At 36.0% G+C, this 17347-nt stretch overlaps 2 protein-coding genes across 4 annotated transcripts in view; both read left to right on the plus strand.

Moving 5' to 3' along the window:
* LOC114477722 (F-actin-uncapping protein LRRC16A-like) overlaps positions 1-4563 on the plus strand; it is a 64019-nt gene extending 59456 nt beyond the window's left edge. For 2 of the 3 annotated variants that reach the window (XM_028470226.1, XM_028470227.1), the window contains 2 exons: positions 67-216; positions 1600-4563. In XM_028470226.1, coding sequence (XP_028326027.1) covers positions 67-216; positions 1600-1760 — 311 coding nt within the window. In that variant the 3' untranslated portion in view covers positions 1761-4563. The remainder of the gene's footprint in view (positions 1-66; positions 217-1599) is intronic. The other variant, XM_028470228.1, reaches the window with a different exon arrangement.
* Positions 4564-6050: 1487 nt separating this feature from the next.
* On the plus strand, positions 6051-16912 carry scgn (secretagogin, EF-hand calcium binding protein). Its single transcript, XM_028470590.1, has 11 exons — positions 6051-6203; positions 6459-6529; positions 8188-8280; positions 10547-10636; positions 12469-12525; positions 12851-12928; positions 13452-13507; positions 13657-13702; positions 13779-13838; positions 16260-16328; positions 16565-16912. The coding sequence occupies exons 1-11, from the start codon at positions 6134-6136 to the stop codon at positions 16685-16687; spliced, it is 813 nt and encodes a 270-aa protein (XP_028326391.1). The 5' UTR covers positions 6051-6133; the 3' UTR covers positions 16688-16912.
* Positions 16913-17347: the final 435 nt, after the last annotated feature.

Genomic DNA, 17347 nt, shown 5'->3' on the forward strand with positions numbered 1-17347 from the left:
CTTCTGTGGTCATTTGTTTGTTCCTGAAGCTCCTATGAGCAACATTTTGATATCTTCTTTCTACAGATGAGAGCTCAGACACATCCAGCAGTGACAGTGTTTCTCCTAAAGTCGCAGTCTTTCCTCAAACCCTGAAGAGGGCGCTCTCTGACAAAGACAAGGACGGTCAGCCTGGTGTGCCAGCAGGAGACTCTGCCAGCAAAACCACCCAGGAACGTGAGTCCATCAAATCAACAAGTGATTTATAAAATATATTACACATCCTGCAAAAGCTGTTTGATGATGTAGACTGGAATAAGAATAACTAACACTAGGGATGGGAACCTTTCACATTTGAAATGATGCTCGTGACTCAATATCGGTACCAGTTTTCAGTACTTTTGTGTGGTAATAAATGATAAATAACTAAATCTCAAAATGTTCTCATTTGCCATATTTATTTCTCATATAAATAAAAAATGATGATAATGACAAATTTGACAAAATGTATCAAACCAACATCTAACTGTATTGTAGCAACATTTGTTTCACAAATCTCTTCATCACTAAAACCCTTTCCTACATCTACCTGCCTATAATGCACAAATTCAGCAGCTCTATGTGACAGGGCTCTATATTGCAAGCATTTCACTTGCATTTGAGCAGAACTGAACTTTTTCATAGCTTGGCTGAAGCAGAGCAGCCATGTCTGGTTTGATATCTGAGTCTACGGCTCTGAAAGCGGAGCCAGCATCTCTCTGTTACCCTTTTTCTTCCAAAAGGACAACGGTTTGGTTCGGTGCTATTGCTAGTGCCAGAGATTAGTTGGTTCTAATCCTGTTTCTCCTAATAACAGTGTGTGCCGAGGAGCCTGCTTTGTTTATTCAACACATGCAGCCACAAGGTGATGGGAGAGTCTTGTTAAAGGGCGGAGCCTTTAATATTGAACATTTGTCTGTTTCAACGGGTTGTTGGACACCGAAGAGCGTGCATGCGTGTGTGTGTGCGCGACATAACCGGGAAATGTATCTGCCCTCCGCTCTAGACGTAGTCCTGAAGACCTTAGCAGCTTGTTCTCCAACTCTCTTGTCGTCGTACAGCAGCTGTTCAGGAGTGAAGCTACATTTACAGCTGCCATGTTTCTGCGTGGAGTGGGGGTTCAGCTGCTGCTCGGTCTGAAGCTCATTTTAAAAAGTTTTTAAAAATGTGGTACCCATCCCTACCCATGTTGTACTTGAGATCAGTCTTGCATTCTAAAGGTGTTGGTCCTGCCTCAGACTCAAAAGCAATTTTACTCTGACTTGTCTCAGTTTCAGACCAGCACTGATTTCTGCTATTCTTCTTTATTAATGTGATAATGAGGAGAAGAACTTGGTAAAATGATAAATATCTTCAATTCATGCATTACCTTTTTTTGTCTGTCAAATGTATTTAACAGAAACTAAAACTAAAGAGAGAATGTTCTTTAACTGTTCAACCTTAAATTGATTTTATGTCCTCGGTCTTGACTTGGTCTGGACTCCCAGAAGTCTTGGTCTGGAAAGTTTTGGTCTCAAATAATGTGGTCTTGAGCACAACACTTCCCATCCCTCTCAAACACTGTATTTTCTCTCCTTTCAGTGCGTCAGTCAGACTCCCTCCACCGCTCTATCAACCCCTCTGAGGACCACGGCTCCTCCAGGACCAAGGACCAAAGTCCAACCCTAAACAAGGACAAAGCAGCAGGCAAGAAGTCATCAGACTCTGGGGAGGAAGCAGACAAAGACTTTATTTTGATATGAGCAGGACTAACGCCTTGCTTGTTAAATAAAGCCTTACATTTTCTAATATGGAAATAATAAACTAAAGGAGAATATTTTAGTTAGGTCATTTATATTAGTTTTTGTAACTGTACATACACAGTACAAATCAGATTGGATCTGCTGGAGCATTTAAAATGCCTTTCAGATCAGCTGGTATCAGGATGTTTTTTAATGGGATGAAGACTTTGGTTACACTGCAGGAGATCTGATCTAAACCAAAACTGGGAGAAAAAGCACTTCCTTCTTCCTTCTCTCTAAACCTGTTTGTGACCCTGTCGTTCCTCTTTGCTGTGAGGTGGAAATATTGTGTCACTAAAAACTAACCTCAGGTCGTGGCTTAAACTAACTTGTTTTAGCAAAAACTTTCTGTAAATGTAAGACCTGAGTTTGCAGTGAAAAATGTAAGACCTTTGTTAGTGTCACATGTCGAGGTTTGTTTCCTAACCTCACCTCCCAGGGAACAAACCTCCACCTTCATGATCTTATACTTGAAGTCAAACATAATCAGACTAAAACTCAATAACATGGTTCTTCTGTGTTTCAGTGCATTTGTCTCTCAACTCTTTACTTTGCAGATTTTAGAACAGAAAAAAAACAATTATGCAATTATTTTTTTACAGAAATATACAGGTTTCAGCACCAACAAATCACTCTATGTACCGTAGCGTACTAACACTGCAACTCTGAACTTTCCTACAAAGGACTGATTCACCTCATCACTAAAGGACTAACAAATAAACAGCCAGAGATAAGTGTAGTGAACACATAATGTGACACACTTTATCCTCATCGTTCATTGATACGGCTTTAGCACTGTTAACACTGTTTTCTGAGGACACTGTGGATAAAAAAAAAAAAACTGTCTATGATTCTGCACACGGTGTGTGTGTGTGTGTGTGTGTGCGCGTGTGCGTGTGCGTGTGCGTGTCCTGAAAGTGCAATACCGAGCGTGACTATTGTTGTTACCGGACGTGTGAAGTACGTAATAATCCTGACGTAGATATTCAAAGGCAAAGACACGTACATGTAACCTGATGTCATGCTGCAGAAGTGCTCAGTGCAGGAATCACAAAGTCAATGCGTTTCCTGTGAAATCTGCAAAAATGAAGAAAGAAGAAATTGTCATTATCCAATAGATCATAGATAGCATTAGCACAGCTGGATGGATCCATTCTCTGCTAATGGGCAGTGTTCAGGAAGCGGTCAGCTCAAATGAAAGCATTTTCACCCTATTAAAGCTTTTTATCAAGTCGTAAAGAAGTATTGTGCTTCATAGCATTAGCAAAAAAAAAATTAGCATAAAAAGCCAACTTTTTAAGGAGGAGATAAAACAATGTTTACTCTTAAAGCGCCCCTGTTCACTTTCTTATTTGTCAAAATAAGACCAATAAATTAAAATACAATTGCATAAAACTGTATTGGCTTTCAACAATAATTAAATGTGTTTTTTATATATACAAAACAGGCGTTAAAGGTTTTTTTTCCATTTATTGTAGAGATTCGCTAGAGATCCATTTTAGACTGATCATATATATTCAGTTTGAGCCAAATTCAAGTATCTCAACCAACCAGTGTTCGCAGAACCTTTAATGTCACCATTAAAAGGTCTGCAAACACCAATAAACGCATAAAGGAGGCAATATCCTCCATAAAGCCTGGTGCGTGTAGTTAACTATGCTATACCATCCTATTACACTTGATGTCGTTAAATACACAACCTTTCATGAGGATGCTATATTAAACTAAACTGAGGCTTCATATCAAACAGGCAAAACAATACTGGACAAGCAAAGGTTGGGAAACACTTAGATGGTTAGGTCAAAATCTGAGTAAAGAAGATGAAAGTATGAAGCCATATTGTTATATATCATTCAGCTGTACAACAGTCATCAAATGGAGCGTATTTGCGATGTGAGGGAAAGAAAAGAAACATCTTGAGAAAAGTGTAAGTGATGAAGTGTGAAAAAAGGGCACAGCTTTCTATTATATATTATTAACTTATGAGTTCAACTCTGCTCTGATCAAACATTTCACTGGTGCTCCTAATAAATAATAATACAGACATCTCCTAAAGTAATCATTGTGTTTTTCCTCTCTTTTTTTATACAAACTCCATTTATTAATTATTTTTCATTGCATTCTTTAAAACTTAGAACTCAGACTTAAAAAAAAAAAAAAGTGTGGTACTATTAAATACTTTCCGGTGCTTCCTTCTTCAGACACTTGGCCAATGCACAGTAGCCTGCCCCTTTTTCTTTTATTCAGTGAAACTAAACCACAGGCAGGAGGAGCCTGTGGTTTAATTTCACTGAGGAGAATCGATAACTCCAAACTGTGAATTAAAGTCAGCGTTCTTCAGCTGATTCCACTGGAACATGTGAAACAGCAGCAGTCGCTGTACTGTAGCTAATGTATATATACATGTGTGTGTGTGTGTGTGTGTGTGTGTGTGTTTTCATACATGTAGGTGTATGGATGTGTTGAAAATGCATGTCATACACACATTGGTGTTTTAACACACGTGAGCACGGGGAATCTTGTTGTTTTTGTACACTCTCACACTTTGTTTGTAATCTATTTAAAAAGGCAACCCAGGCTAATGATGTCTTTTTGTTTGTTTGTTTTTCACTTGTACATTGTGTTCATAAATGTAGAAAATATTTTTTGTTGTAATCCGTTTTTAATTGTAATCAGTTACTTGCTTTTAAGTTATATAATTCATAACATGAGATATGCAATGGTTTGTGTGCTGGATAAATTGCATTAAAAATAAAAATGAGAAGTGTGTTCATGGCTTGTTTTTTTTTTTTTGCTTGCATTGTTTTTTTTATTTGCAGAGATAAAAGTACCGGTTACAGATTACAGACAAGTACTCACGTTACTGTAATTGACTTGCTTTTACGAGTACTTTTCAAAAGAAGTAATTTATTCAATTTCTACACCCAACCATTACTGAGCAAATTATTATTTTTGTTTTAAAATGATCAACGGAAATTGTGAAACTACAAAAAATTGAATGACTAGATCACAATCAAATGCGTCACATCACATGTCGAGCGACCAGATTAAACGTAATGTACGGCACCAAAACAGCATTAAATTGACGTTATTTTCTAAGTTTGAGTTCATAAATGTATCTATACTTAGAGCCTGAACATTTATTTCATTTTGAATTGCTTTCATTTGTGTTATTTTATTTTGAAAAATAATTGTACATTTTGACACACCTTTATTTTGTACAGATGCCTTTGTGGAAAATAAATTAATTGTGCAAGATTTGGTCTTTTCCTTTTTAGTTTATACATTATGTGATGTTTACTGTATACAAGGGAACCGTGGCAAGGTTCATTACTAAAAATAAACGAAAGTAGGGGTGTTGAAAAAAACAAATATATAGTTTATATATATAATATATTATATATTTTCACGCAATTCTTGGATCGATTCAAAATGCATCCATATCGATTTTTTTTTTTTTTATTTATTATTATTTATCCAGGAAAGTATTTTCCACTGCAGGAGACATTGTAACTGCACAAATAAATTCACTGAAACCTGGACATGTTGACCAGCTTGTGTTTTTTCAATAAAATCTAAAAAGAAAATACTAACTTTCTGTGTTTAATTGTTGTTCTAGGCATATACCTCAGTTAAGTTGCACTAAAGTCAAAGTTGATTAAAAAGCCACAGGCAGATTGTATGTTAACTTTTTTTATGTTAAGTTGTTGGCACATGACATGTTAAAGCCAAAGTTTTGAGTGTGAAAATGCCAATAAAATATATTTCATATATAATGAAGGTGTACACATTTACAGATTAGGTGTTTCTTAAGTCATATATTAAAAACATAATCACAATAATCACCTTGTACTTTAATCGTATCGTGACCTATGTTTCGGGATACGAATCGTATCGCCAGATGCCGGCAATACACACTCCTAGTAACTAGTAACCTTTACTTTGAGTACTATTTAATTGAGCTACTTTTTACTTGTACTTGAGTATTTTATGTATAACTTACTTGTACTTAAGTATAATTTCAGTCAAGTAACAGTACTTCTGCTTGAGTAGGATATATCAGCACTCTTTATGCGTCTGTTTATTTGGTAATTAAATAACATGAAATACATTTAAATCATGTCAATATTTTTGCAAAGCTCTAAAAATAAATACACTGTAACTCACTGTAACCACTAGAGGGCAAATGTTGAGTGTGAACCATTTTAATCACTCATGCAGAAGGGGCGTGGTTTCACCAACTCACAGCAACATATGTCAGACAGACAGAAGGTCCAGTCCATTGTGCCTCTGCAGGCTTTTAGTAGCAGTGAACACCTTAGTGGACTGGAACCATGGACACTGGCTTTGATCGCCTGGATGCTGCTGGTTTCCTGCAAATCTGGCAGCACTTTGATGCTGATGGTAAGACCATTAAATGAAGTGCACATTATTATTTTCATGAATACACCTGAAATGTGTAATAGCAGATTAAATTACGTATATATATATATATATATATATATATATATATATATATATATATATACATATAGCTAATATTTAGTTTGACAAACTTCACAAAGTAAATAAAGTGTGTTTTTGTCTTTATATTTATAACTTTTTAATGTATATTTTATCTAACAAATTCCATATATGTTTCATTTTTTTTCTGGGCAGATAATGGGTACATTGAGGGCAAAGAACTTGATGAGTTTTTCCGTCACATGATGAAAAAATTGAGCCCAAAGGTAAGTGTGCTTGGTTTGGATTCATCCATGATTAACTTGTGATGACAGAGCTTCATTGTAGGGATCACTGGAGGCAGCTGAGCATCAACAAAACAGCAGATCTAGATCCTTTCCATCTGATGACCACTGATGAAGCATATGCAATAATACATGTCATTTGCTGTATTCAGGATGTTTCATGTTTTAAACCTTTTTTTGCATTAAGGTCAATGCAGTATACAGGCATACAGGCCCCATGGATAAAACTGTATGAATTGAAGTTTGTTGAAGTGTTGTAATGTATTTTTAATGCAATTTTAAAGAAAATGAAGGTTTGGATGTGTTCTTCAGTGCTCTGGGGATGGGTGGGGTATGAGTAAGGATGTTACAATTAACTGCATCACAGAGCTCTGGACACTGTAATGGAGAAATCTATTTAGTCTACAGATGGACTAGAAAAAAGAGCATTTAGAGAGTGTGTGTGTGTGTGTGTGTGTGTGTGTGTGTGTGTGTGTGTGTGTCTGTTTGCTAATGGCCTATTGTGTTTACCCAGCACAGTAAAATGCTCTTATCCTGTAAAGATGGAGCTTTCCTCCTCCCGTGAGCAGACACAAACACAATGGACACATACTGTAAATGAGGAAACATCTCTCGCAGCGTGCTTTTGTGTGTTTGCCGACTCACTGGGATACAAATTGGGTTCTACTGAAACAAACAGACCACTGACCACATGTCACCTTAGTGTCTCTACTGTTTACTCTCCATCAATATTAGCCTGAAAAGAACCAGAAGTGGATACATTTAAACTGAGCTACTGAGCTCTTCACTCATCTCTTTTGTTCTGGTGGAAACCTAAAGGGACCCAAACCACAGAGTGGATCATTGTGAGACTTTCTATTGATCTTTTACAAGACATACTACCATTCTTTGTAATGGCCCAGTAATAAAGCACATTGACTTTAATGAAATGGGTTTTATTCCAAAGCTAAATGTCTGACATAAGGGTGGATTATTATCACCTCATGTTTCTACAGTTACAGTGAACAATTGTGGCATAGAATTATGGAGAAGCACAAAAAACAGTAATTGGAATAAATGTTTACAGATTTTTGTGTTTGTTTGACATTGTATAAATGAAGACATGGTGCCTAACTTGTATCCTATATGATGAAAGTTTTATAAGTATCTTTAATATTGAGTTAACGTCCTGATTTGAACCTAAAAAGGAAGAAAATATATTATTCTTTTTTTTCCAGTTTTAATTTTATTTTATTATTTTATTCTCTCTGAGTTTTGTTCTAAGAAAGATGACTCACACTCAAAACCACAGGACATATACTTCATTTATTATTTTATCTGTCAAATCCATGTCCTGGATACAAAGTGGAGAGTTTTAAACATAACAAAGAAGTATATCGTGTGAAAGCTTAAGAACAACACAGCCCTCGGCAGCAGGTCTTAATAATGCTGGATCAAATGTGTCTCCATGGTGACAATGCTGCAAATAAATGTGACTCACTTTGAAGAGATTTGTCACCTATTCAACTCGTTTTGTAAGATGTTCATAACTCAGTGTGTGTGTTTCATTAATGTAATATGTTACACTCGTTGCTCCACATGCATTATATGCCATTAAACATTGTCACCATGTATGATGGCAGCGTTCTGTCTCTGTGCAGGAGAAGATCACTGAGGAGAAGGTGAAGAGACTGAAGCAGAGGTTCATGTCTGCTTATGATGTCACAGCTGATGGGAAGCTACAGATTCAGGAGGTAGAGCTACTGTACATACACTCTATACATCTAGAATCATCTGCAGTAACTGCACCTCTTGCACTCTAATGGCTGACTGCAGTTAAAGCCATAGAAGACTTCTTCTTTCTGTAGACTTTATTTGGCTTCTCATGCATGGAATATCTTCTTCTGAAACCTTTTTACTTCCTGTCATGCCTCTCCTCTTTTCTGAGGTCTACATTTTTTATATTTCCATCTGTTACAGTATATCCGTAACAATGATTCAGCCTGTATCTCATTTAACAAGTGTTAAAGTTCATTTCTGCTAGCAAAGATAAAGACAGAGGTAGTCTGCAAACAGAGTAACATTCATCCTGTGTAAAGCACTAATATCTAGTGCCTTGGATCCCAACATCTTATAGTGAACAGCACTGCAGTGTTAAACTGAAACACCTCAAAATAAACAATAATAATACATACCCCCAAAAGAAACTATTTTTTTTTTTTTGACTGCCATTGATTTCCAGCCACTGGCCATTTAAGTGAATTTATTTCCTTCAAAGAAAATCACTTTTTATGCATTTCTCAGGCCATTTCCCTAATAGTCCTAATAGAATAAAGACACAGACCTCTTTAGCTTTGGCTTTTATACTTAAAGCTGGAGAAGAAATCAATGCATGTTTTCTCACAACATTGTCTTTCAGCCTCTGCATCGTCATGTTTCCTCCTTTTGTTTAACTCCATGAACCATGAAAACAAAGCAGAATGATTTATTTATTTGATTTGATTCAGGTGCTATACCATCTGAGTGGATCAGAGAAATCAGGACTAACCAGGTCAGGCTGTGTCAGCCATCAGTCGTCTAAGTTTGATGAGCCGGTGTAACCTGTGGCCCTAGTTTTTGGTTTTTTTTGGCTAAGAAGTGTAGGTGTGGTGCTAAGCTGCATTAGCACTTCCACTTCAAGGTTTAAAATAGAGCTTGTTGAGTTTTGACTTATGATTCCAATGCAGAAATTTGCAGATTACTGCATATTTTTCGGGGGGAAACCAAAGTGATGACTGTGTGTGAAAATCCACTCAGATCACCCTGTCTGGAACAAGCATTGTCTTAATACTGCTGCACAGTTTGACCGTAGACAGGTGATCTTTTATCCAGGTTGGATTAAACTTAATTTCTGCTATTGGTTTTTAATAGTGTAATAGCTGTATGTAATAAATTGTTCGAACTATGTAAGTTGGTGCAATGCGGCTGAGCTGAACCTCACTTGGTTTTATGATCAGTCCGACTGCAGTATTGTCTCGTATTTTAATCAGAATGATGGTGAAGTCTGCTTTAATCTGCTAATGGAAGGCCTTTTCTGCTAAAGGAGGGGCCAACACAGGCTCACGGAGGAGGAAGGAGCCAAGAACAGCCTTAATGCAGAGCCGGATCATCTAAATCATGAAAAGACACACTGTTACAATATAAATAGATCAGCATGCAGCAGGATTTATTTCACCAACCATGCTGTTTGAGTTCTATCTAAAAAACACTCCAAAGTAATTACAAATCTTACAAACTGTTTCTCTTTCAGCATAATGCAAGTTCTTTTTTTTTTTTTTTTTTATTGTATTATTTGATTGGGTTTAAGACCTTTTGATTAGGGTTGCAAAGGGATTTGGGGAATATTCATAAATATATACACTTTTCATTAGAATTATTTTTTGGACATGGACTTTTTGAAATTAACTGCATCATATCCAAACATGAATATTAGCATCCAATCTAAAATAAGAAAAACATAACATTTCGACTAGGGTTGCAAAATTCCAGGAATTTTCAAAGTCAAAAACATTCTGTGGGAAATACCAGGAATTTTTAAAAAAAATCTAAAAAGTTGGCCCTTAACAGAGATTTAAAATATAGATGGGAAAATGTATTTTAGTGTAATCCAAAATAATTAGTATCGGTTATTTAAAATAACTTCCAATTTAATTCTAATATATATTTCCAATGAAAAGTTTACATTTTTTAATATTCCATAGAAATATACTGGAATTGTTCCAACACGACTCTTGATTCAAACAAAAGCATTTACTGTGAAAATCAATGGATCAAAGGATTCACACACCTGATACTCATTAACGAGCAGTGATCTGCGGAGCTGATTGGCTCTTTTGAATCAGGTGTTTGGTTGTGGGAGGAGCTTTCAGATTGTGATTTTTTTTTTTTTTTTAGGTTTGCACATGGTAAAAACATTTGAATGAATTCAAACAATTGTATTGAGTTTGAAAAAAAAAAAAAAGAATCTGATTTGTGTTCCAGTTGGCCAACATGATCCTTCCTGAGGATGAGAATTTCTTGTTGGTGTTTCGCAGAGAAGCTCCACTAGACAACAGCGTTGACTTTATGAAGGTAAGACGCCACAGTGACCACACTCATACAGGATGTGAGCTAATGTGCAACAATGTGGCTCCGTTTCAAGCCAACAGATCATCATGGACTGAGGTGAATTTGACTCTACAAGACATTAGGCCTGTTGAGCTGAGGAACATTAATGAATGTGTCTAAGGTTTGACCACAAGCCCCCAGATGGATTTTCTAACTGTTTGCACATCAGAGAAAAAGCTGCAGTGTAGAGCCAGAATAATCCTTGCATCATTTGTTTGTTCATTTTTTATTATGTAACAAAAACATGAAAAACGGAAAAAAACACTCATTATATGATATTTGTTTCCAAAACCAAAACGGAAAACGCCTTGTTTTTCTAATTCAAGCTCTTTTGCTTCGGTACAGAAAACGAAAAACGGAAAACGAACACCTTTATTCGTTTTCTCCATTACCGATTTGCCAAAGTACGTGACCCGGAAGTGTACTCTCATCCGACACTAACGGCTATGCTAACGGCTAGGAATGTAACGATTCACTCAACTCCCGATACGATTTGATTCACGATACTGGATTCACGATACGATTCTCTAACGATTTATTTTGCAAAATGGGACTGTAGACAAATTTTTTTTTTTGGAGAAAAAACTAGAAAATACTGTATTTTCCTTTTATTTTTCATTGTTATTCAAAACAATGCAATTTAACTAAAAATAAACCTTGAATGAAATAAACAAAGGAATAATACAAATGAAAATGAAGCCTATTAATTTAAATTCTGGTTCTATAATAAACAATGCAAAACTGCATAATAGTTCTTTTTCTTTTTAAAAGTGCAACTGAAAATGTATTTTGTGCCTTAACAATTGGACTTTAAAAAAAAAAATTACGTCATATTTGTTTGGACCAGCAGAGGGCGCTGGTAACACAGTGGTCGGCTGGCATGCAGATATCTTGCAGTGAAGAAGAGAAGCTATGCTAGCAGACAGAGCTAATAAAAAAACGTGACTTTTACAGATATTCAAGTAATATTACAGATATTCTTTCGGTGTTAAAGGGGTAATGAATCATTTATTAACATATTTAAGAGTAGAAGGCGGCCAGAAAGAAAGTATTAGCAGACTCCGCCCGCCGCCTACACTTGTGGAGGCTGCTGGTTAAAAAAAGTACTGCGATTCAATTTTCAGAAAATTGATATCAACCGTGATACCTATGAATCGATTTTTAACTGCCTTACGATTAATCGTTACATCCCTACTAACGGCAGTGCGGCATGAAAAACAAACTGTGCATCAGAAACGTGTCCGTTTCGCTTTAGCTGTTGTTGGGCACAGAATCTCCTCACGGACATTTCAGAGGATTTAGAGACTCCTAAGTGTGGCAGAGCTAAAGATATCTCAGAATGTGTAACGCTTCACTTCCGGGTCACGTACTTTGGCAAATCGGTAATGGAGAAAACAAATAAAGGTGTTAGTTTTCCGTTTTTTGTTTTCTGTACTGAAGCAAAAGAACTTGAATTTGAAAAACAAGGGGTTTTCCAATTTGGTTTTGGAAACAAATATCAAATAATGAGTGTTTTTGTTACATAATGAAAAACGATTGACCGAATGATACACAGATTCAGAATGACCAGCAACATGTCGAGCCTCCAGCAGATGTATTCAAACACATTGCATTCTTCTTTTTTGGCCATTTACTGTAATTCCTTCTGCATTGACCTATGCCGACTGTTTTATTTCACCTGTAAACTCTTATCATTAAAAACTAAATTCAGGAGCATGATAATTTAGTTTTCCAACTCTAGTTCTTAAAAAAGCATTTTTTTTTTTTTTGCTAATCTACTCTTTTAAACGCTGTAGATATGGAGAAAGTACGACGTGGACTGCAGTGGTTACATATCGGCTCAGGAGCTGAAGGTGAGGCAATCACACGTAGAGAAAATACAGCATCGTTACACAAACTTAGCCATTTCCTTGTCTGCTACACACACTGATCTTTATCTGTTCCTGTTCTGACAACAACATTTTTCACACAAACAATATATTCTTAATAGATGTGGGATGATATCTAAACGGGACAATATGGGACTATTTTATTTTTTTTTTTTTGTAATGGGGAAAAAAAGAATGCGTTTTAATACTAACTCTGAGCGTACTTGCACATTGCTAGATTATTATTATTTTTTTTGTGACTGCTAGCTGCTAGCCGTTGTGTGATTGTGATAAACTGTGTCCCTCTCAGGCCTTTCTGGAAGACTTGTTCAAGATGCACCACAAGCAAGTGTCCCCTACCAAGCTGGAGGAGTACACCGACACCATGGTAGTGCAAACACTACACACACACACACACACACACACACACAGTCCAGTAAATCTCACCAATAGAGAAGCAGCATGTCAGTTTTGACGGCTTTTTTTTTTTTTAACCTTTGAAAACGTGTTTATCGGATGCTGAAGTGTTCTCACTTGTGAAGCTCAGTGCTGTGTGTATTTAGGATTTAATTGTTTCCAAGGATTCTTTTTTTAAAACCTTATTGTATGTCTTACAGAAGCTCCTTCATATAAAGATATTTCTCTAATAATAATTTGATATTTTTTAAACGTGGTGACACCTCACTTACAAGTAGACCTTAACTTTTGGAATGCAGTGTTTTGCACAACAACATTTTAGAAAAAGTTGAATAATTTCTTGTATTTCAATTCTATTTGAAAATATTGGATTTTAGATAAAATTGCTGTGTATGAAGTATAGAATGAGCAGATACTAGAATTCCAGACATACAGATGGAAAATAAGCCAAAACAAAAGCTCCATATAAAATCCAATGCATTATTATTTTACAGATGAAGATCTTCGACAAAAACAAGGATGGTAGACTGGACCTCAATGATATGGCAAGGTATTTTCTAAAAGCATTTTTACAAAATATTTGCTGCACTAAAAGTAATTTCGTCCTGTTTTACCCATTTTTTTAAAGCATGATTTTGCTTCCATTGTTTTTTTTTTGTTTTTTTTTTTAAGTTAAACATTTTTGTTTTGTCTCCTAAGGATTTTAGCCCTAGAAGAGAATTTCCTGATCCAGTTCCAGATGGATGTAAGTGTAAATCAACACATTTCATGAATAAGTCTGCATTCTACTCATATTCTACTGTCATTTACTTTCATTCAAGGCCTCCAGCAAAGAGGAGCGAAAGAGAGACTTTGAGAAGATCTTTAATCACTATGATGTTGTAAGTAAGAGAACACTAGGTGGGGAATTTGAATCAATTAACATTCAACAAAATGTTTGATAAATTTCAGTCATGCTTTCATTCTCATCACAGCACAGAAGCTGCTCTTTTCAAAGTGATCAATGACATGAGGTTGAACACTGATTCAGGAAAAGTATCTGTTCTCATTCTATTGGGTCTAAGTGCTGCGTTTGACACTGTGGACCAAAACATTTTGTTGCACAGATTGAAAACGTGGTTTGGACTAAACAGAAAAGTACTGCAATGGTTTAAGTCATACTTTAAGTTATTTTGTTAGCATCGGAAACTTTGAATCTGACAGATTACCAATGTCCTGTGGGGTTCCTCAGGGCTCTGTTCTTGGACCTCTTCTGTTTAGCCTTTATATGCTTCATTTTGGAAAAATTCTCTAGAACTGTAAGGTTAATTGTCGGAGCCAATCAGATGACGCACAACTACAACCCCTGGCAAAAAATATGGAATCATCAGTCTTGGAGGATGTTCATTCAGTTGTTTCATTTTGTAGAAAATAAGTAGATCACAGACATGCCACAAAACTAAAGTAATTTAAAATTGTAACATTCTGGCTTTTAGAAACACTAAAAGAAATCAAGAACTGAGTGATTCTATAATTTTTTCACTCTGCTTGATCTAAGAAAGCAATTATTGACTACAACAATTATTTTTAATTGATTTATTTCAGATTTTCTTAAAGCCAGAAAGTTGCCATTTTAAATGACTTCAGTTGTGTGGCATTTCTGTGATCTACTTTGTTCTACAAAATGAAACTGAACATTCTCCAACCATTCTTGCATCAATTTTTGCAAGGGGTTGTATTTCTATCACTGAACCCAGATGACTATGGTCTCATAGAGGTGTTGTGTGACTGCTTAGAAAAGGTAAAGTGCTGGATGAAGTAAAACATCCTTCAACTAAATCCTGATAAGATGGAGGTGATTGTCTTTGTAATAGGAAAAATAAGACTGTTGTCTGTGAGTACTTTGAGTCTCAATCTTTAAAAGCTAAAGACCAAGTCAAAAACCTTGATGTTCTGATTGACTCAGATTTGACATTCAGCCGTCAGATTAAATCAACTAGAAAAACAGCTTCTGCCACATAAATAACATCTCCAGAGTGAAAGGTTTAATGACTCATCAAGATCAGGAGAAGCTAGACTATTGTAATGGTCTTCATCAAACAGCTACAGCTGGTTCAGAACGTGGTAGCTCAGGTCTTAACCAGAACAAAGAGGTCAGAACACATTACTCCAGTTTTGAAATCTTTACACTGGCTCCCAGTCAGCCTCAAAATAGACTTTAAAGTTCTGCTGCTGGTGTATAAATGTGTGAATGGGTTTGGTCCAGAATACATCAGTGAGATGTTAGTCAGGTCTGAACCCAGCAGGTCTCTCAGATCTATGGACACAGGTCAGATAGTGGAGCCCAGAGCTCACAGTAAGCATGGTGTTGCTGCTTTTAGTTGTTATGCTGCAAAGAAGTGGAACAAACTGTAGCAGAGCTGAAGTCAGCATCACATGTGAACATTTTTAATGAATGAAAACTTAAAAACTTCTCTTTTTCTCTACTGCGTATGACTGAGAGAGAGATTTTTGTTCTGTTTCATGTTTTTACTGCTCGTTTTAAACCCCATAAAATGTTTTATTGTTATTGATTTTTAAACTGAATGTTTTCTGTTGCACTTTTTAATCATGTAAAGAACATTACATTGCCTGTATGAAATGTGCTATACAAGTCAATTTGCCTTGCCCTGCCTAAGAAGCCACGGTGCATCAGTGAATCTATTTAGCCTGTTTTTCCTTAATTGAACTAAGTGATGTTTGGTGATATCACTCTTAATAGCATCATTTATCTGCTCTGATTCTCATGTTTTTAAATAATCTATGACTGTTGTCAGGGAGTTTTATGATCACCGTTTGTACTTGTGCTGAACAGTATATCCTCACTATCTTAGATGCATTTCGCTCACTTTTAAAGCCATTCGATTGCATAACAATTTTCTGTCTTCACAGAGGAAATGTAAGAATATAGAAAAATAGATCACATTGAATGACTCCGAACACGACCACAAAAAGCTTCCTGTTTAGTTTGTAGCATGTCATAATGTCTTTATACACTTTTTACTCAAGTTGGGGATGAATTAAATAATACTTGTTCTCCTGTGTGGCTCAGAGTTGATCTTTTCCTCACACAAGTTAACAGGGGTATTGAACATGTTGGTCAATTTTGAGACAAGACCTACATTTGCAAAGAATAAACAAAATACTAGCTGCTACATTGAATATACTGTAAGGCGTATGCACAGTTTTTGGAATTCAACCAAACTATAAGCAATTAGAAAATAAGCAATTTTGAGATGACTTTTTTCACCCTATTTTTTTTTTTTTATTTCTTTTACTTCTAGAGTAAGAATGGAACGTTGGAGGGTGTTGAGGTGGATGGTTTTGTCAAAGATATGATGGGGTTGGTAAGGGTGAGTATCTTTATGCACAGCATTATAGTGTACAGCGCACTGACGGCTATATATATACAGTATGTAAAAGGAGGTTGGTACAGCCATTGGTGCTAGTTTACTTAAAACACTGCTGTAAATTGTCTTTACACTGATACAGGCTCCTCACCTGCATTAGTTACATCATGGAAGAGTTCATTAACGATTTAAAAACTACATTTTCTGACTTCTATCCTTTTTCGATTTCACATCTCTAGCCTGATATGACCGCTCCTGAACTGGACAAGCTTCGAGTCATCATGCTGCGTCATTGTGACGTCAACAAGGACGGAAAGATCCAAAGAAACGAGCTCGCTCTGTGTCTCGGAATCAAGCCCTGAAGCTTAGTGAGGTTTGCTAAGATGTGTGGTTGTCATGTGTAGTTTACCACATGTGCTGATGGTGTGTCACTTAATGTCAATCTATAATAAGGGTTATTGAATGCCAAATATGACGGAAATACAAGTAAATACTGATAAGTCCATGTTGTCAATTATTGTGTGCATAGTTTAAAGATGGAAAACTAAATGTTGTCAAATATGTGCAGGTATCGAGATTAAAGGTTTAAAAAAAAAAAAAGGTTTTTTATTTATTTATTTTTTGCATTTGCTGTCACTGACGTGGTCTTTTGCACATACTGTATCTTTTCATCCTGTATTAATGTTTGGCCTGTTATTTGTTCAAACCTGTTTGTTCGGCTTCACCAGTTTTAAAGGATGGTTTTCTGTTTTAATCGTATAAACAAAAGGTCAAGAGTTTTATGACCATTTCTAACGTATGGTTCACCCCCTAAAAAATATAACAACCTGACAGGTTTTGTTATTTATTAGCGGTAAAGCCAAAGGGTAGAGAAAGCCACAGATGGAAATCCAAAGCTGTTAAATGGAGCTCTCTCCATCCTCCACCTAATGCTGACCTTTATTTCTAAACTGTTGTTGCTTCTCGGTCTTATCTTTTCATCTCTTAAAATTTAGCAAAAAAAAGGAAATAATTTAGCCACT

This window comes from Gouania willdenowi, chromosome 16 (assembly GCF_900634775.1).
Source record: "Gouania willdenowi chromosome 16, fGouWil2.1, whole genome shotgun sequence".
Lineage (NCBI taxonomy): Eukaryota > Metazoa > Chordata > Actinopteri > Blenniiformes > Gobiesocidae > Gouania > Gouania willdenowi.